Source organism: Halichoerus grypus, chromosome 5 (genome assembly GCF_964656455.1).
Source record: "Halichoerus grypus chromosome 5, mHalGry1.hap1.1, whole genome shotgun sequence".
Lineage (NCBI taxonomy): Eukaryota > Metazoa > Chordata > Mammalia > Carnivora > Phocidae > Halichoerus > Halichoerus grypus.
In genome coordinates, this window is record NC_135716.1 from 165,788,863 (window position 1) to 165,809,986 (window position 21,124).

Sequence of the window (21,124 nt, forward strand, 5' to 3'; positions counted from 1 at the left end):
GAGTGCTGCCCCAACCCCCACAGGGGGTTATAGATAATACGTGGTTCTGAACTCTGACGTTCTGACGTACATCTCACCCGCAGTTTTAGAAAAGGAATGTGAACTTAGACCTGTTGTGACCAATTGAAAGAAATGTATGAAAAGACTTCATAAACTAAAGAGTGAAAAACTCAACGTAAGTTGGTCTTAAATGGTATAGTCACCCCTTCTGAGTAACGAGAGCACTGCAGATGGAGCAAGTGATTTTTTTCAGGACCAAGAGGGTCAGAAGATATTTTAAAGGGTGAATTGAATTTCTTGCTTCATGGAGAAGCTGTGGAAAAGAAACTCCGGGCTGAGGGAAGAGCATGTCTTTAAGTAGCTTGAGCGCGTGGACTGTGTCGGCTTGTATGATTATTTGTCACAATGTCAGAGAAAAGCAGTACAGATAATAGGAAGGGGCAACTAGTCTACAGTTCATTTGCTCTGGGCAGGATTTTCTTGCAGACTTACACATGCGTTCAGAGAGAGACATCATGGTCAGGCTGATGGCTCCCTGCCCCACCTGCTGGGGAAATTGGGGAGCTGCGAACCCCTCTCCAGCTCCCCAGGAAGGTCCAGCAAGGATCACACCTGCACACCACTCCAGGCTGGTGCTCAGCTTGCCACTCTCTGCTTGGTCCACTTAGCCCCTTACCAGCTGGCTTCTCTGGCGTCAGACCACCAGGTTCAAATCAGATCAGCCACTTAGTACTTCTCGTGGCCTTCAACAAGTTATTTACCTCTTTTGTGCCTTTGTTCCTCAGCCATAAAATCAGAATAATGGCAGAAAGCTGGCATGGAAAGCACTTCAGAGTGCCTCAGTGGTAAGCACTCAAACAGTAGTTATTATGATTATTGTTATTACAAGGACTCCCCTCCTCCAGCTGTGTATAAATACATACATTCCTTAATAGTTCCCTAAACAAGAAGGGCCCTTTATTCTTTCTGGCTTGGTCATAACTCCTTCTGAGTTAACTATTTTCTGTACAGTGTTTCTTTCTCAGTTTTTTGCAGCTGTTTCTCAGTCGCGGTGAGGCATGGCCTCCCTCACTTTGGTCATGATCCAGTACAGGGATTCCCAGACTGGGGCCCTGAGATCCCCAGGGGTCCTTGGAGGCCATCAGGGGGATTCCCAGACTAACTTCAGGATGCTCATGCAGAGCACGGTAAATCAGAGTGCCGACTTTGAAAGCAGGGAAGCCCTGCCACTGACCAGTTCTCTTACCCTGTGCAAGTTTCATCATCTCGATGAGCCTCCATTTCCTACTTGGCAGAATGGGATTATCAGTACTTTCCTCACAAGAGAGTTACAGCTTAGATCAGAGCATATATTTAAAGCCCTTAGCCCAGGACCTGATGTATGACAAATACCTCATAAATACCTGCCACCATTGTTACCACTATTAGTACAAGACATTTCTTGAAAATCATATTTTTACCCCAAATGGAGCCTCAGGTATAATTAAAAGGTCAGATTTCTGCCAGAAGTGGATAGAATTACATCAGTTTAGTTCACTGACACTGTGGCCTAATGCTAAGAACCTCTGTGTCACACTTATATGTGCTTTTGGTAACTAAAAATGAAGAGGGTTATTACTTAACAAGTACATTTGGGCAGAGGGAAACGCTGCAAACGTGAAGTCTTGGTGTGGAGAAAGAAAGAAAAGGATTCTCTGGTAATTAAAAAGTCACGAGGACCGCTGGTCTAGGATACCAGTCAGTACTTTTTGGAAGGTCTCCTTTTATTAAACACACACACACCCCTTATCACCGGGGCTCCCTCAAAAGCCCTTTAACCCATTAACCAAAGTTCTGGTGCATAAAGGCATTAGTCCCATCGTGTAGGGCCCATTGTGACCAGAGCCTTACCACATAGAAGTCCCACCTGAAATGGGAGAAGCTCTTGGCAGTGAGCAAGTCCAAACAACCACCACCGCCCGCCTTTTTACAAAGGGAGAAACAGGCCTAGAGTTGGAATAAACTTGCCCATGGCGACACAGCCATCATGTGGTGGGGCTTCACACCTAAGACTCAGTGGTCCATCCAGCATCCCTTCTGACAGACCAGGATTCTCACCCAGAAGGGACATCCCCCCAGGGGGTGAATCACAGTCACACGGAATTCTTTCTGAACTATGTAGCACATCTTCCATTTCCCTCACCCGCTCTGCAACTAACAGATATGTAAATAAAATTAAAAAGCAGAGAACAAATAAGCTAGCCCAGGGTGTCCCAGTTATGGTGGTCTATGAGAACTGCTTGGGCTGCCCCTTATCTTGAGATTCTGGTTCAGTAGGTCTGAGCTGGGCCCTGAGAATCTGCATTAGTAAGCACACCAGGTGATTGTGATAAGCAAGTTTTGGAAAAAACAAGGTGAATCCAGGCCAGCAGAAGGTTTACTAGCTTCTGTCTTAGAGTGGGCAAGGGGATTTCGAGGGTACTAGAGGTTTTCCACATGCAGTTAATGAGACTGTTAACCCATAGCCTGTGCTAATTCCCTATAGCACCTTTCTCTCTTCTAACAACCCTAATTCCTGGGCACACAATGGCAGCTCAAAAATGTTGCTGCCTGACCTACTTTGGGGAGATGATTTGAGCAAAAGATGCCCTGTCTAGCCTGGGTGACATTAACATCTCTCTCTCGCTTTGTGCTTAGACTGAAGAACCTGGAGCTAGCTGCTGTGGGCGGATCAGACGTCCATGTGAAGATGCTGGCGGCCCCTATCAATCCATCTGACATAAATATGATCCAAGGTAACCTTGGTTTCTGTGGCTTATGTTAATTGGCTTTTTTGCTTAGCCGCCACCTCGTTTTCATCCTTCCTCAGGTGTGGGTGTGAAATTCCTGTGATTAGCAGCAGCTGCTCTCCAGATGAGCCATCTGCAGACTACCAGTCCTCTCTGGCCTCCCTTCTCTGGAATGTGAGGCTTTTCAAGAGTTAGAAAGATTGCAGTGGGGAGTAAACCAACCACTGTGAGTGCCTGCGATATGGTGGGCTCATTTCATACATTATCTAATCCCCATAATAACCATGAACGCTAAAAAATATTATCCCCTTTATGGATGAAGAAGCTAAGGCTCAGAGAGTCTGGTTAGTTACACAGCAGATCAGAGGCAGAGCCCAGATCGCGCTTAGATCCGACTCCAAAGTTCATGCTCTTTCACTGCCCAGACTTCACAGGGTGACCCTCTGTGCTCTTCTCCCTTAGGAAATTATGGCTTCCTTCCCAAGCTGCCTGCTGTTGGAGGGAACGAAGGCGTTGGACAGGTGGTGGCAGTGGGCGGCAGTGTGACTGGGGTGAAGCCAGGAGACTGGGTGATTCCAGCCAGTGCCGGTTTGGGTGAGTTTCTCCAGGTGTCTGCAGCCTGTCTTTGTTCCAGATTGTATTTCACTCGCACTGGAAATGTTTGCTCATTGGCTCAGTGTGACTAAGCAATGCAGGGTTTATTATTGAGTTCATACACCCACCACCAGTAGCAGTGGGAGCGGAACAGGAGAGCAGAAATTGTGTTTCTTCCGCTCTGGAGGTGGTGGACCTACTCTCTCATCTCTTGGGCCTGTGTTGATCAGAGCTGTGAATCCCTACATCCCTAAATCCCTGCTATAAGATACAGTGGGAAACCCAAATAAGACAGCCCCTGCCCTCCAGAAGGTTAAAATCTAATTGAAGAAATCTCCAAACTAGTAACCTCAATAAAGGGTGTGTTAGAAGTTCACGGGAAGCAGAGGGCACTTCTGGCTCCTCTCTGTGTGAATGCAAATGTGAGAGAGAGAGACAGTCTTAAGGAAGGATGAGGGCTTTGTGGAGGAGGCTTCTTTGGAACGGACCTTTGATGGATGGATTATGTTAGATGGCGATGAGCCAGAAATCATTACATTTGGAGGAAACGAAATGAGCAAAGACACAGGTAAGTGTGGGAAATGGTGAGAAATCCAGTGTAGCCTCAGCAGAGGATTTGCACATGGGAGAGGATTCCTTAAATGATGAACAAGATTACAAAGGTAGTGGGGCCACATGGGGGAGCCCTGCAAAAGCCAAGCTAAGGAGTTAGGGTTTTCTTTGATATCTAGTAAGAAGTCATTGATGAGTTTTGTTCCTTAGGGCTTCAGTTTTTGAGGCATAAACATTATACAAAGGATCCTGACAGCAGCCACAAGAGGGAAGCAGGGAAGATAGTATCTACCCCTTTGGACGTCTAAGGGACTGAAGCTCAAACTCAAACAGCAAACTGAAAGCCCACCAAAAATCTTGTCGCCACTGTTTTTCCCGCTTTACTACAGTATTAGGATTCTTTGGGGTATCACAGAGAGTTGATTCAAACTTGGTTTATAAAAAAAGAAGTTAAAAAAGAAGAAGAAGTTAATTGGTTGGGGTTAATTGAAGTTAATTGGAACTGGGAAGTACAAGAGATGCAAGGCTTCAGGCACTGCTGGATCCAGGAACCCAGTGATATCAGAGCTCATTCTCTTGTTCTCACTAGCTCTCAGATGGAATCTTCCCACATAGTGATGTAATAACATCAACAAATATTTATTGTCTACTCCCTTTGCACCAGGCACTGTTCTAAGCACTTTGTATATATTAACTCAGTTATTCCCACAACAGGAGGTAGATACGAGACAAATGTAAAATATTAAGCAACTTGCCCAAGGTCACCCAGCCAGTAAGTGGTGGAGGTGAGATTCAAACTGACCTTTCATAGATGGCCACCAGCATCCTGAGGTTTGCGTCATCCTAAGAACAAACAAATGAACACAGTCTGCCCAGCACAGCCATATCCATCTGGTAGCAGGACTCTGACTGACCCTGCCTGGGTCTTTGCTCATCCATGAGCCCCGTCATTTCCAGCACTGTCACCACAAGCATCTTTACTGCAAGCATTTTCGTGGCATAACTAATTGGCCATAAGGCAACTTTGCTGTAAAAGATAAAATCGTGAAAAATAAAAGCAGGACGTTCATTAAAAAGGACATCATGAAACATGAAAAATGAGTAACAAAATTAAAAAGACTTTATTGCAAAATACAAAATGTTGGAATACATTCAAAATGTGTTGTGTAGATCCATAGCAATACTGCACAAATACTGATTTTATTTCGTGATCCACAAAAGGTACCTAAGCGCTTGTCTTCAAAGTCTTTTATTCCTAGTATCATAGGATGCTTTTGCTTGTTGATTCGTCTCCTGAATCGGTATCATGCTTTTTTTTTTTTGCTAAAATTTCTTCCTCACTTAAGAGAAGTATCAGTTTCCAGATACTAGGATGCACGTTTGTAACGCCTTTGTATTATGTTGTGAAAGCCTTTTGCACTGTTGTCTGGTTTTGGCATATTGTCACATTTCTGTTGATAGACATTCCTAAGTTCTCTGGGAAATGTGGGCTCAAAACTCTGTGCTACTGTATAGACCATTATGAGGGCTAAGGTTTATACAGTATAAAATGGAAGGGATGTGTCAATGGAGAAATGAAACCAAACTGTCAACCAGTAGATGAAACCAACAAACTGTCAAACCAAACTGTCAACCAGTTATTTTTTTAACTTTTTATGGCAAAATTGCCTTATGGCTAATGAATTATATGACAAAAATGCTTGTGGCAAAGATGCTTATGGCCTAAAACCACCAGGGGTGTGGGGTTGGGCCACTCCAATTGCCCCAGCTGAGTCTCTTGCCCACCCCTGCGGTTCAGAGGATGGGGCTTTGTGGTTGACAGCCTCAGAGGTTAGGAAGGAACAGTAAAAGAAAGGTACCAGGCAGGAAAAAACAGTAACAGAAGTCTCTGAGATCAGAAAAGCTGCCAAGAAGGACGCCTGGGTGGCTCAGTCGGTTAAGCATCCAACTCTTGATTTCAGCTCAGGTCATGATCTTGGGGTGGTGAGATCAAGCCCTGTGTTGGGCTTTGCGCTGGGAATGGAGCCTGCTTGGGATTCTCTCTCTCTCTCCCTCTGCCCTTCCCCGTCCAAAAGAAAAGAAAGGTTGCCAAGAATGGCTCCACTCTCTCCTGCAGCCCCACCTGGCAGTGAAAACGTCCAGCCATCTGAGCAGAAAGCTGCAGGATTCACTGTATCAGGAGGGACTGGTGCTTTGCGCCAGCCCGTCAGACATGGTCTCTGCCCTCAAAGTGTTCTTGGCTGGGGATGGAGAACCCAGGAACAGAAAAACAACACTTAGCACAATACAATCTAGTAAGCGCTGTAAAGAGAGGGTGGACACAAAGGCAAGAGTCCCCTCTCTTGGGAAGCATGAGAAGAGGCTTCCCAAAGAAGTGGTGCTTGAACTCAGCACCCCGTGGGCTAGGTGAGGAAGGGCTTCCAGGCAGGGAGTGCAGCGTGTGCAAAGGTGCGGCTGTGGGAAAAGGCATGGCATGGTCAGAACTGCAGGGGTGTGGCTGGGTCCCGGCTGGCCTGAGGGAGACACCAGATGAGGCTGTAGAGGTAGGCGGGGGCCCAGTCATGGAGGGCACACATCTAGGGTCAGAGAGAGCCCGAGGAAGAGTTCAGAAGCATGAGTGGACCAGACTTGGGCAGTGCAGAGAATGCTCTGGAAAGGAAGAGGTTGGAGGCAGGAAGCCAATAAGGAGGTGGCTAAACAGTTCAGGCTTCACATGAGAAGGGTCTGAGCAAGGCAGTGCCATAGGGCCTGAGAAGACAGGATGGAGTTAGGAGCTAAAGGAACAGAAGTCGGTCACTAGATTTGGAGAGAAGAATGAGGGGCATCTGCCAGGGCTGCAGGTAATCACACAGGTGGAGGAGGTGGGTGTCAGCCAGAACGGGGATTTCTCCCTGGACAAAAGTCAGTCTTTCCCACCAGGTGCATGCCAGTCAAAGAACATGAGGATTTTATAATGTCTGGGACTGTCATCAACTCCATTTAGTCGGCAAGCATTTTGTGAGCCCCTGCCGTGTGTGGAGCTCTGGCACACGGCAGCGAACAGACGTGGTTCTTCTGGTGAAGGCTGCAGGTTAGTAAGAGTGACAGTCATTAAACAGAGCAGTCCTCAGCTGGCCAGACCTTGATCATCCTTCATGGTGCTGAGCTGTGCCCATAGCCAGCGTTTCCCCACACGCAGCCAGTCCCCAGGGAGACCAGGCCAGAGAATGTGCGGACTGACTTTCTCATCGGAAACGCTCAAAACCCTCCCGAGGCAGCACGGGGTGGGAGCAAGAGCATCAGCCTGGGAATCTCGTTCCACCCCCGTGGGTGATCTTGTTGAAGCCACAGCTACTTTGAGCCTCAGTGTCCTGATCTCTACAGTGCAGCTAACAGTCATTGCCTGGCATATCCCAACTCACTCGTACAGCTCAACTGAGGGAAGACACACAAGAATTTTGACAAGTTAAATTTCCATACGCGTGAGATCAGGGTCAGCAAACTTTATTTTAAAGGGCCAATTGTAAATATTTTTGGGTTTGCAGGCCACACTGCCTCTACTCAGCTCTGCCATCCTAAACAGCCATGGACAATACATAAGAAGTGGGCATGACTATGTTTCGATAAAACTTGGTTTACAAAAACAGGTGGTGAACCAGGTTTGGCCCATGGCATAGTTTGCCGACCCCTGCATTGGGTGGTAGAGATGGTTAAGGGCCAGTTGCACAGGAGTGAGGAACGGGAGTCCTGAGAACTAGGACATAGGACTTAGGATCAGTAAAGGAAACCAAGGGACATTCCACATCTACTGTGTACTAGGCACAGTGATCATCTGTACAAATGTCATTGTGTTTAATCTTCACACTATGACATGAGTGTCAAAAAAGGTGCAGTGATAATTCTAAGCCACACAAATCATGAATGGCAGAGCCGGGATTTTAAAACAGGTCCCCCACTCTAGGGTCTAAGGGTTTCTACTTTAATACCCTGAAAGCCCTTGGGGCTGACCTTGGGCGCTACCCCCATCCCACCCAGGTTCTCTTGAGAAGAGGATTAGGGACTGCCAAGCCCCAGAAATTCATGTCAAAGGCTGGATTTCCGTTGTGGCGCCATCAAGGGGAATTAGAAAACACCCCTGATTTCATGCATAGAAGGCCCTACAGTAAGTGTCTGGCGCAGAGTAGATACGGTACATGTTGGCTAAGGTGAATGGGGGCCATGATTATGAAGATGGCAATGAAGATTTGAAAACCAGGCTGGGTGGAGCCCAGAGAATGCCCAGGTACCTCCTAGATTCCAAAGGAACCCTTCAGTTTTCCAATGTCTTGTCTTCTCCGCCACAGATCTACTCTGGAACTGACATAGCCCTTAATAAAGTGTGTTCCTACCTCCTGTCTCTACTACCTGGTCCCTGAAGCCCACATTGTCTCTCCCCTCCTACAGCACAATTACTAGTTGCCTAGGCTGTCGCCTCCTCTCCGTACCTGACCATGTGGTGCCAGGGTACGGTTTGAATCCCAGCACACTCTGGAGCTTTGGAGGCACAGGCCAAGACCCCTGAGACCCACAGCCACCAGACACTGAGCCAGCAAGGCTCCAGATAGTTTCTCGATTGACCTAGTGCGTATGTGGTAGAGCCAAGGCTTGAATCTGTGTCCTCCTCACCTCTGCTTTATACAGGATCCCGCCTGCATGGGTGAGCACCTGTCAGATGGCAGGTTGTAACCCATTAGCAAAATCGATCTAGGGGGTTGCAAACAGCATTTTTTTTTTTTTTTTTTACTAAAATCAGAATAGAATCACGCATCACATACATAGTAGGGTAAATATTGTTCCATGAAACTTTGGTTTCTGTTATATGTATGTGTACGTATTTATATATGCGAATGTACTGAGTGACACCATAACTCATGGTTACTCCAGGTCAGGATTGTGAAAGTCTGGGTGACATTCCTCTAGCCCAAGCCACTTCAGCCATGGCCCAAGCCTGTCTTCCCATCACTCTCTGCCCTGCAGTGTCTATCCTCCCAGGTCCTTCTTCTGTCTGTCCTGCCTCAGAGCCTCTGCGTATGCTTTTTCCTCTCGCTAGAATGTTCTGGATGTACTCTTTGAGTGGCTGGTATCTGTGTCCTTTAAATCTTGGCCTGCACCTCCCCAGAAAAGCTGTCCCTGACCCCCATCTCAAATAATTCTCCTCAGTGTTACTTTCTGCCTCTATAATTTGTAGTTACTGTATCTGCTTGTCTGGTTTTTATGTGTTCTCCACTGGAATAAAACTCCATGAAAGGCTGGAACGCATCTGTGCTGTTCAAGCACCTGGCTCACAGTAGGTGCACGGTATCTGCAGATGGAAGGGGTAGCCCAGATTGGCCAGGAGACTTAGGGCAAGTCACTTTCTTGGTTTCCCGCCCTGTTGAATGAGGAGGTTAAACTCAATGCCCTAAGGGCCTTCTCAACACTGATGTTTTACGATTCTTTTGTCTGCAACTGAAATGTGGGCTGGAGGTTAATGATCATTTCTCTCCAGTTTACAGGAGTTTGTCATTTCCCTTCTTTCATTTGATTTGTGCAGCAGCTCTTAGAGGAGGCCAGTCAGGCTCTTCTTGCCAGCGTCATTTACATATTAGGGTAACCAAAACTCAGTGACTTAGGAATCTGCTCAACTAGCAGACCAGCAAAACCAGGTCCCAAACCTAGGCCTTTGACTTCTACTTTCATGCTTTTTTCCATAATACTACCTAAGTCAACCTGCCCTCGATGAGGAAAAGGAGGACTGAGCAGGAAAATGGGGGCTTTCGCAGCTTCCCTTGCCCATGTCATGATGTTACTCAGAGCCCAGTAGTTTCAGATCCTTAGCCACCTGCTGGGCGACATGAGCTACGTCTAATGGTAACTAATGTGGGAATAACAAAATCTACCTTATATAACTATCATGAAGATTCACAGAGATTCAAAAGGACTTCAAGATCTTCTTTTTTCTCTAAGTGGTACTTGAAGGCTGACGTCTTAGGCGCCCGTTTACTGAGGAGGGTGATGTGGGGCCAAGTGCGGAAAGGGATCCTGTCTCACTAGCCTGGACTCATCCCCTGACTCAGGAACCTGGCAGACCGAGGCTGTGTTCAGTGAGGAAGCACTGATCAGCATTCCGAGTGACCTCCCTCTTCAGAGTGCTGCCACCCTGAGTGTCAATCCCTGCACGGCCTACAGGATGTTGATGGACTTTGAGCAGCTGCAGCCAGGTAGGAGCCCACAGGTGCTGGGAGCAAGCCGGGATCTCCTCACTGGGTTGGGACCCAAGTCCTGACCCCGAGACCATGGGAACTTACCAGTAAGGGGCTGAGAGGAAGACAGGCCCCGAACCTGGGTGAGTGTGTGGTGGTTGCTTTTGCTTTGTTAGCTTGGTTCCTAGAAAACATGCTGAAACCTCATGAGGAGAACACTCTGGATAACCGCTGAAGGATCGCATTCCCTAGAGCTTGGGATGGAATTCTGTCGTTCAGCAGAAACATGGAGCTGTGCTAAGCTCTGGGATACAAAGCCAGACAAGATAGACAGAGTGCCTGTGTTTTCAGTAAAATGCTGAACTTAGTAATTCCACTCAGCATTCATATGACACTTTCCAGTTCACATAAGTGCCTGTACATGCATTAAACCTTCAGAGCAGTGCAGTGAGGTTGGTATCATTGGTGGAGAGCTGAGGCCTCAGGCAGGAAACCTGGGTCTGAACCCCAGCTTCACCTCTCACTGTGAACTGATCTCTCAGATCATCAGATGCATCACCCATGAGGTGGAGAGTAAGGGATTGTGAGGGTTAATGGAGACACTGCAGCACGACACTCAGCACAGTGCCTGGCACACCGTGCAGTAACCCTGCACTACTTTATTATTCTTCCTGTTCAGAAATGAGGAAACTGAGGTCCAGAGAAGGAAATTGCTTACATGAGATCACTCAGCAAGGAAATGACAAAGCCAGGTGTTCTATTCGGGGTTCCCTGAAAGCAGAGCCTGAGATAAGGACTGAGGGTGGACAGTTCGCAGGGGAGGTGATCCCAGGAAGCAGGAGTGAGGGGATGGGGAGAGCGAGACGGAAGGAAGAAAAGCCAGGGAAGGCTGGTTACTACTGTGGGTGAGCAGGGCTCAGTCTTGCTGGGAGGGGGCCTCTCAAGACCCTCATGGAACCCACCTTACAATTAACCTTCCATTGACAGGAGGCTGGGCTCATCCCCATTGTTGGGAGGGTCACCCTGCACACTATGCATGTCCAGGGGCTAGAGAAATCGCCTAGTCTAGCTCTGCCATGCGGATGTTGAAACTGAAGCAGAGATGTTGGAGCACGATAAGCCTAGGTAGCCACTACTGCTCGAGGCTAAAAACCAGTCCCAGCTTCCCGCAAAGAGAAATGCAGTTCCTCACAGCTGTGCCAGAGCGGTCCTGGGAGCCTTTGGTGGAAAAAGCCAGCAGGTGACCAGGGACCTTTGCCCAAGTCTTGGTGCAGGAGGCATTGTAATTACCTGCATCTCATCCCCTCAGGCCACCTCTGCTTTGGGCCGCAGCTGGACATGAGGGCATTCTGACACCGCCCCACCTCAGGTGCCCATGGTGCATCTCCACTTGCCTGCCTCCGGGAAGGTGTGGCCTGGGCTAGATCAGTGTTACTCTAAATTGTCATACTGAGTCATAGTGAGAATTATGGTTTACATTGTAATCCAGTACATATACATGTGAGTATATATGTAATGGAAACCAAAGTTTCATGGAGCAGTATTTACCCTAACTATATGTGGTGCACTATGTTCTTTTTAATTCTATTTTCTGGAATTTTAATTTTTAAAAATGCTGCTTGCAACCCACTAGGTTGATTTCATAACCCACTAATGGGTGACAATCTATGTGCTGACTCCTGGCTACAGAGAATGGGCATTCTTCTTCCAGGAACTCCCCTGTCTGTAGCCCCAGATCCCTGCATTTCAGATCACATTTCTGGATAACAGAGCACCTTCCTGGACACAATGGCATCTGAATAATGAGGAGCATCCTGATTGGTACTCCCAGGACTCCTGTCTCATGGGGAGAAAACTGAGGTCATGACCTGTCCCATGTTACGGTCTGTTACAGTCAGTGAGAAAGCTGGGACTCACACCAGGTCCATCTCATTTCAGAGTCCATGTTTTCCCCAGCATGCCACGCTGCCTCCCCCATTGGCAGCTTCCAAAGCCAGGCCTGGGCTTTGACCACAGACTACCTGTAGGACCCGGTTTCTGGGGCTGCGAGTTTCTCCAGCACAGCTATAAACCCATTTCAAGGCAGTGTGCCTGTACTAAGCAGCACAAAGGGGAAATAAAGCATGGCCGTGCCCTCAGGAAGCTCCAGGCTTCAGGCTCTTGCTAGAAATGGACCTATCCACAACCAAGTGTAAGATTGGGCACACCACCTGCAGAGCACTGGGGAAACACACACAGGGAAGATGGGAAGGAAGCCATGCCTGAGCCGTGCTTCAAAGGGTATGTGGGATTTCAAAACGAAGGAAGAGAGAAAGGGAAACATTGCAAACCATGGAAATAACCTAAGCAGAGATTTGAGGACATAAAAATCAGGAGAATAATGAACGATATAAAATCATTTACACAGTGGGGTCTAAATTACGTACAGTGTGGACTCTGAGTTGCCAAGTCCTGGGAGGCACCATGGGTGTTGTGGAATTTTGGGGGGCATTGGGAGAAGAGTAAGTTACAGGTCTGAGAAGGCTCAGCAGCCAGGTCCTGGGTCATTTTGAGCCTGAGGACTCTCCTCTCTTGCTCTATAATAGGATCCCAGGCAGGGAGCGCTTGACCTGTTACAGGTCTCTAGGGCTTAACTTGGATTTCTTCCTGGCCTCACAGGAGACTGTGTCATCCAGAATGCGTCCAACAGTGGAGTGGGGCAAGCAGTCATCCAGATCGCCGCGGCCCTGGGCCTGAGGACCGTCAATGTGGTCCGAGACAGGTGTGTGGGGAGACCTGATCCCAGTGCTCGCGACCTGGGCCTTCCCCCCACGCCCCCGGCATCCCTGCAGGCGCCCCCATCTCCACCAGAGGGCGCCCGTGCATAAGCAGTCCTCCTCCGCGGCGGACGCACACCACTGACCGTTAGCTGCCCGAAAGGAGGCCCAGGCGGCCTCTGGCTGTAGGATGAGCGACATCCCAAATGTAAAGGGAGAGCAGGAAGGCGGTGGGCCCGCCCTTGCTGAAGACTTTTTGAGAGTTTTTGAGACTCTTGTGATAACCCATGATCTCAAAGCCCCAGTTCATATTTGGGAATGCCTGAAGCTGTGTTATTCCTACTGTGAACGTCGAACCCAGGGCCCTTTCTACCTTAGCGTCTGTGTGGCACTTTGAACGGCTCTAACTAGGGATGTGAAGGAGATGGGGTAGGCTTGGCATCTCTGTTTTACAGTGAGGAAACAAGTTCCAGAGAAAGGAAGACACAGCAAGTCGGTAACAGACTTAACTCCCGGGCTCGTGCTCTTTCCACCATACCATCCAGGTGCCTTAAGCCTCACTGTCAATGAATGTGGCTACATCTGTCAGGGAAGTCCAGTCTTTGGAGGAGAACTGACGTTTACTTCCCTTCCCTGTCCCTTCAGTTGTGTTAACAAAAATTACTGTTTGCCTTGGCCAAAGAGGCCCAGAGCCATTCATGGGCTGGAGTGTGTTTGCACAACACCCTGAAGAGCCCCTTGAAAAGCGTGGAGGGGAGGAAATGAAGCTTGTTGTTTTGGTAGACAAAGTCAGGACGTGAAATGTCTTCTCCCTGGGCCAGATGGTTTCTCGCACCTTTGAACTGGCAAGGGCTGTAGAAATCACCCCATAATACCACTGAGGGAACCAAGGCCTGGAGGTGTTGGGAGTGTGATGAAATCAGGTAGCCAGCCCCTACATAAGGCCTGGCTTACACTCAATCCCAGCTTCCCACAAAGAGATACTCGTGTTCTCACAGCTGTGGCGGAGGGGTCTTACGAGCCTATGGTAGAGAAAGCCAGTAGGTGTGACCAAGGGCCATGGATTGTGTTTGGTTTCCAGACCTGACCTCCAGAAGCTGACTGACAGACTGAAGAGTCTAGGGGCTGAGCATGTTCTCACAGAAGAGGAGCTAAGAAAGCATGAGATGAAAAACTTCTTTAAGGTACCTAGGATGAGGGGCATTGTGTCTTCATTCCATGCTCATCTCCCTGAAGAAAGCTGACCTGCTAGAAAGGCTGGGACTGGCCCAGCTCCTCTCCAAATCCTCTTTTTGTCTCTTTGTGGAAGAATAAAGCCCATTCCCTCAGCTAGGGGACAGCATGCATTAAGGGCCCAGGTGCTGTGAGGGAGGCAAGAGAGACAAAGTTCAAAAAACCCTGGATGATGTGTAGGTTTGAATATTTGTAGTGCGTCACCTCAGCCTTCACAGCCAATGTGAATCTCCGAGCTGGGAGAGGACCTAGGGAACCTGAGGCACAGGGAGAGAAGAGAAAGTATTTCTGAAGCACCCTCCTTATATTGTATCTGATTAATCCCCACAAAATTCTACAAAGTAGGTGCTATCTCTTTTCCAGGTGAGAAAACCAAGACTCAAAACAGATAAAGGATTTCACCAAGGGCAGACAGTTACAAATGGTGGAGTCAGGGCTCTGTGAACTCACAGCCTCTTAACCTTCCAGAACCTCCACCCCCAGCACACCCAGTAGGTGACCAGACCACATCTCAGCCTCCTTCCTCTGAACCCTGGAGTGACCAAACACACACACTCTTTTGAGAACACATGCCTCTTAAGAACGTTTCTGAAGCAGGAGATCAACACCTCCAACGTGAGCTGAGTTGTAAGTGCAGAGAAGAGGTGTACTCGGGACCTGAAGTCCTTCAAAAAGGAACATAGACGCCCACCATCTGTTCTTTCCCAGAGACAAGTTTTGAACAAAATTCCAAAACAGATAACAGGATTAAGTTGATAAAGCAAAGGTCCTCCTTGGGCCGAGTTTGAAGGCACGAACATCCCATTTTCTTCACCCCCTCCCTCTGACACAGCGCTTGGGCCAGGGGGGCACTGTTTGTAGCAAGCTTCCGCCCCGCCCCCCGCCCCCCGTGTGCAGTGGCAGCTCCCTCACTGCAGGTTCCTTATTTTCCAGGACATGCCCCCGCCGCGGCTCGCCCTCAACTGTGTTGGCGGGAAAAGCTCCATAGAGCTGCTGCGACACTTAGCGTAAGTCCCTCCAGCCCTGCAGGCCCAGTTGGCCAGAGCTCTCCAGGCCTGTAGCTGGGAGGACTGTCAAGTGACCAAGTCCCAGTGGCCAGTGCGAGCCAAGGCCAAGTCAGCATAACCCTGAGCAGGAAACCGGGACCACAGTCCTGTCCTAGTTATCCCGGCACTTCCTTTCCCAACCTCCTCCTCTACAGATGACCCAGAGAACCGTCCGCTTCGTTTCTCCAAGGGACCCCGGAAGGAGAGCTTTCTGTGAGAGGAGAATATTTAAGGATTCATAACCGAGGGGGCATCTTAAGAAGTCCCTTAGTCCTAGCTTGTTAGCTTTTAAATTTCTTACTAGTTTTTATTTATTTATTTATTTATTTATTTATTTATTTTTAAGATTTTATTTATTTATTTGACAGAGAGACACAGCGAGAGAGGGAACACAAGCAGGGGGAGTGGGAGAGGGAGAAGCAGGCTTCCCGCGGAGCAAGGAGCCAGACGTGGGGCTCGATCCCAGAACCCTGGGATCATGACCTGAGCCAAAGGCAGACACTTAACGACTGAGCCACCCAGGCGCCCCTCTTACTAGTTTTTAAAAATAGATTCTAAGTTTAGAGGTAAAATTATGCTCTTACAAAACATTTTGAAAGCACGTACAGGTGCAAAGGATGGGGCGCCTGACTGGCTCAGTTGGTGGAGCATGCAACTCTTGACCTCAGGGTTGTAAGTTCAAGCCCCACGTGGGGTGTGATTACTTAAAAAATAAAATCTTAAAAAAAAAAGTACAAAGGAAAAATTAAGCACAAAATTACCTATCATCCCACAACCAAGGGGGATAAGCATTGTTGACAATATTAACAGTGCATGTCCTCCCCTTGTTTTCTCTGTTAACATGAATTTCTTGAGCTGAGGGGCGCCTGAAAGGATACTTTCCAACTAAAGCAGGAATCCCCTCAACAACATTAGTTGACACATACTTGCTAGCACTCGCTAGCTACGGGGTACAGAGATGGCTGAGACACTGAGGGAACTCTCTAGAATTCACAGGCTAGATGGGAAGATGGGTCATGTGGTCAAAGAGCTGTGATAGCCATCACTGGGCATTTACCTGTGCACCAGATGTGCAGAGTGCTTGACTCATCCCCCACGACCACCCGGGCCAGGGATACTGTTCCCATCCCCATTTACCCAAGGCCTGAAAGGGTAATTACCTCACCCCAAGGTCTGGGAAGTGGGAGAGCCAGGCTTAACCCCGTTACTGGGAGTCCTGAGCACACCCCCTCCGCCTGAGTCCAGGGGGCCGCGGGGCAGCCTGCCATCCCCACAGCAGTCACTGTAGGAGGAGGCCCTGGAGGTGCCAAGTCCCAGCTGTGCTACTTACTATCTGTGGGCCCGTGGGAAGTTAGACAATACAGGAAGAATGCTCCAGGCCTCAGTCTCCTCGTACAGATTAGTCAGAAGGTTAGTCCGAGGACACTGAGGTGATGCAGAAATCGCTACACAGGTGAGAGGTGGCCTTCAGTTTTCTCATTGTAAAGCCAGAGTGATAGAAGTGCTCCCCTGGGGTTATGGGGAGGCTTCACCAAGCCAGGGCACCTGGAAATGCTCAGATCTGTGCCCGGCACCCAGAAAACGCCTAGTGAACGTTAGCCATTCTGATTAGAACAAGTGTAGTACGGGGGGGGGGGGGGGCTTGATCCCCCCAGGAGCTACTTTCTGGAACAGGTGTCAGCTGAAGGGAGCTTAAGACCAAACTACCCACCACCTCCCAGACAAAGAATCACCTGCCTCACACCACAGCTTCTTCCATTCTGTAGTTCACAAAGCACCCCCCACTCACCTGCCATCATCCTTGATCAGCAAACTCCTAAAAGAGCCAGGGAGTGGGGAGGGGAACACAGGTTAAGTTGAGCATGGGAAGTCCTAGCTTATTCATTTTTAAAAAACTATTCGAGCCTCTCCTGTTTAACTGCTGGGGTGGGTGTGGGTGTCAGATGGCAGGGCCTGGCCAGACCCCTCCTGCAGTGAGAGGGCAGTCGCCCACTGTCCTCTACCCCAGCCATACCATTCCTTATGTGTATAGCCACCTCATCTCGCTGCTCCTTCGAGTAAGCGTGGACAGGTGAAGAGCAGAGGTCTGCACCAACGTCTGCACTGCCTAAGGCCACACATCTAAGAGTGGAGGGTAGCCAGGACTAACCTCGCGGGGCTTGGGCTTTTCTCAGCAGAGCACGCTTCTTTGCAACACTTCATCCAAGCCCGACTGGGTGGTTAGATCAGTGAGTTCCCAACTCTGGCTCAACATCCACGTCATCTGGCAGGGGTGTTTGTCAGTTGGCTTGAATAGAGATCCTTGCTTCCTGATTCCTTAGGTCTGGGTCGGACCTCGGAGTCTGCAGTTTTGGAAACCTTCCCAAGGTTTCTAAGAGCAAGATTCAGGGACCAGGGTTGGAATAGAAGTGTTCTGGCAGGTTTGAGAAGGGCTCTGTGTCTGCCTGCACCCACTCTGTTCTCTCTGGACTCTTCAGGCCTGGGGGAACCATGGTGACCTACGGGGGAATGGCCAAGCAGCCCGTCATAGCCTCTGTGGTAAGCTGGTGGGGGAGGCAGGCATGGACACAGGCCTGGACACCATAGTTGTCCAGACCCACAGGTGCCCTTGTCCCTGGATGGAATCTGTACCTCAAGCAGCGCCTGAAATGCTTGCCCTCAGAGCCCCAGTTCATCCTTCTTGTGTCCACAGAGCCAGCTCATTTTTAAGGATCTCAAACTTCGAGGCTTTTGGTTGTCCCAGTGGAAGAAGGACCACAGTCCAGGTGAGTGGATGATGGCCCCATTGCCAAGGGTCACACGAGAGGGCAGTGCCTACTGCAGAAGTGACCCGCCATCCTGAGGCCTGGAGGGGTGATGGGCTCCCCAGTGCCCATGACAGGTTAAAGGAAAATAGCCTCTAGCCACAGTTGCAGTCAGCAAATAGGTACTGGGCTCGAGGGAGCTGGTCCTGGGGGTGGCAGCAGTGAGCAAGGCTGCCCCTGGGGAAGACTGCCATGGAAGACAGCCAGGTACAGAGAACAAACTCTGGAGCCAGCCTGCCTGGGTTCAAATCCTGCTCCCACCATCACTGGGGATAGGTTTACCCAGCCTAGCCATGGGACCTGGACAAGTTACTTAACTTCTGTCTCAGTTTAAATATCATAGTTGTCTAGATATTGTTAGCCTTTGATTGAGGAGGAAACTGAGGTTCAGAGCGGTTAGGTAGCTTGCCCAGTCTCCCCACGTAGGGAGTGATGCAGCCACAATGTAAACTCGTCTCTTTGACTCCAGAACCTGAGCCAGTACACCATCCTTCCCCTCCTGGAGGACTGGCTGCCCAGAGTGTGACCCCCACGCCCCACGCTGAGACTGAAGAAGCACATGGAGTCATTCAAGTGAAGGGGAGGAAAGTGGTGGCATCAGTGGCGTGTTTCAGGCCGGAAAAGTAGCCTGTGCAAAAGCCCATCATAGAGAGTGGGGACCTAGACAGATAGGTTGTGACCAGATTATGAAAGGCTTTACAACCCTTCTTAAGGAGCTCAGACTCTATCTTAAAGGCAAGGAAAGAGCCACCGAAGCGTTCTAAACAGGGGACATATTAGATTTGAATGTTGCATGAATTGATGTCTATGAAAAACCACTTCTCATCTTCCTGGACCATAGAGGGGGACAGGCCCTGGGAGGGGATGCTGGGGACCTCAACTTGTGGGGTTCTAAGGGAGTCCTGAGCTCTTTCCCTGAGCAAAGCTCATCAGTTCCACATCAGCGGGCATGCCAGGCACAGCCACCCCCTCCCTGTGCCTCTTCTAGCTGCCCTGCCTCAAAGTACTCCTGCCGCTCCCACCGTTCAGGACTCTCGGTTACACCCCAGTCAGGTTCTGTGGGTCTGAGCCCTCTTAGCCACCACTCTGCCTGCCCCTCAGTCCTGGGGCCACTCCCCCACGCTCCTCTGTCCTACCCCACCAGGGACCAGGCCGCCCCCACAGCCTCCCTATCCCTGGTCAAGCCTGGGCTCTCGAGGCTTTCCTAGAGTTTAGCGTCAGCTCCTGCCACTGGGGGTGGCCCGTGGTCTGTCTTGCCATGCCTTGCCGCTGTGCCTCTGTCTGACTTCCTCAACTTCCCACAGCCCAGTTCAAGGAGCTGATCGTCACGCTGTGTGGTCTCATCAGCCGGGGCCAGCTCACAGCCCCCGCCTGCTCCGAGGTCCCACTGCAGGACTACCAGCGTGCCTTGGAAGCCTCAGTGCAGCCCTTCGTGTCTTCAAAGCAGATTCTCACCATGTGCTAATCGCGGAGGAGCTGGAGCGAGGTGGGAGGGAGATGGATCGGCAGGACTGGTTTCTGGCGCCTCTGTCAGGGCCCTCTCAGCCTTCCCCAGGCTGCCCTCTCCTCACTGTCACTTCCGACTGGGAGGGTCGTGAAGCCAGCTAAGGCTTTCCCCAGGGCCAGCCCCAGGGTATCTAATAAAGTGAACTTCCTAAAAACACATACATACAAACCCATAGAAGTCATCCCTGGCAAGAAGGACCCTCATTGTGCACCTGCCATTCCCCAGCACTAAGAAGACCCCTTGCCCGTCCTCTACTTGTCCCCCAGTGATGATTTCCTGACGACCCTGAAACAAAGCAAGGGTAGGCGCTGGCAGGTACAAAGCCAGTAGGATGCAGTCTCCAGCCTCGGGCTCTCCACAGGGGAGCAAAAAGGAACGTTTGACTCATTCTGTGTAGTATGTGGCTCAGTCTGGGGCAGAAGGAGGATCAGCTACATGGGAGAGTGAATGCCAGGCTGAGGAGCCAAGGAAATGGGGTCTCAGCTGGCTGGACCACCCTATGGAATGCCTGTTCTAACTGGGGAGATGGTTGTTACACCAGTGCTTCTCAGCCTGAAGTCATTTTACCCCCAGGGGATGTTTGACAGTGTCTGGAGACATTTTTCGTCGTAAGTGAGAGGGTGCTATTGGCATCTAGTGGGTAGAGGTCAGTGATGCTGCTCAAACATCCTGTGGTGCACAGAACAGCCTTCCTCAACATAGAATTACCCAGCCCAGAATGTCTATAGTGCCTGGGTTGGGAAACCCAGCATTAAGCTAAGAGTCCCAAAACAACTGCCATGGTGATTCGTGGAAGTGCTATGAGGCCATCACTGATCAGGGGCTTGTCCTAGGCCTGTGGTCAGGGGAACCTTCCTGACATGAAGCTTGAAAGTGGGCTCTGAAAATGAATAGTTTTATTCAGACAAAAAGAGTTTGACATTATGTGACTTTTTGGTGTTTGCCTAATGAGCTACTCACCCAGAGCAAAAAGCTAGAGACTTTGGAATGTATTTACTGGATACCTAATATGTGCCTAAGGCTAGGGATGCTGGTGGTGGGGGAGTGGGGCCTGGCCCTCTAGTTCCTCAGCCCAGAGCAGGGGACAGACCTTCCCAGTATACTAATGAGGCCACTGACTCAGGTGTTCAGAGGGCCATGGGGACATAGCAGTTCTGCCTGAGGGTTTGAAGGAAGGCTTCATGGAGGAGGTGTCATCCACAGCAAATCTTGAAGGCCAAGCAGGAAAGCATGTACCAAGCAAAACCCAACAGCACATGTGAGAATTTGGAGGGCTGGGAGCCTGGCTCTGCCGCCTGAGACGGGAGAGTGTGAGGACTGAGGTGGGAGCTGTGAGCAGAGGTCAGAGCAAGAAGATTCGAGAAGTCAGCACTTACCCTTCAGAGCGGGGGAGGCACAGAGGGAGGCACAGAGGGATTTTCAGCAGCAGAGTGATGTGGGAAAACTGGCTCAGAAGGCCAGAGTGCACTCAGGCTTAGCTGCACGAAAACATGTACGCAGGCCCCCAGCATAATGCTCTTGCCTTTGGGAGCATCTTCTGTGTCCTCTGGAGAAAAGGACTTAGCTTCAGCCCAGGGTTGGGGAAGGTCTGCAGGTGTCTTCTGGATAAGAGTTGCTACCTTTTGCACCTAGGCTCAGGATCAGCCCCAACGTGCCCAGGTCCC

At 49.8% G+C, this 21,124-nt stretch overlaps 1 protein-coding gene across 5 annotated transcripts in view; it reads left to right on the forward strand.

Moving 5' to 3' along the window:
• MECR (mitochondrial trans-2-enoyl-CoA reductase) overlaps positions 1 to 19,628 on the forward strand; it is a 29,407-nt gene extending 9,779 nt beyond the window's left edge. For 2 of the 5 annotated variants that reach the window (XM_036115416.2, XM_078073521.1), the window contains exons 2-10: positions 2,677 to 2,774; positions 3,231 to 3,362; positions 9,989 to 10,132; positions 12,773 to 12,875; positions 13,952 to 14,054; positions 15,037 to 15,110; positions 17,627 to 17,687; positions 17,842 to 17,914; positions 19,258 to 19,628. In XM_036115416.2, the coding sequence (XP_035971309.1) occupies positions 2,677 to 2,774; positions 3,231 to 3,362; positions 9,989 to 10,132; positions 12,773 to 12,875; positions 13,952 to 14,054; positions 15,037 to 15,110; positions 17,627 to 17,687; positions 17,842 to 17,914; positions 19,258 to 19,418 (949 nt within the window). In that variant the 3' untranslated portion in view covers positions 19,419 to 19,628. The other 3 variants (XM_078073519.1, XM_036115417.2, XM_078073520.1) reach the window with 3 other exon arrangements.
• The last annotated feature ends 1,496 nt before the right edge of the window (positions 19,629 to 21,124 follow it).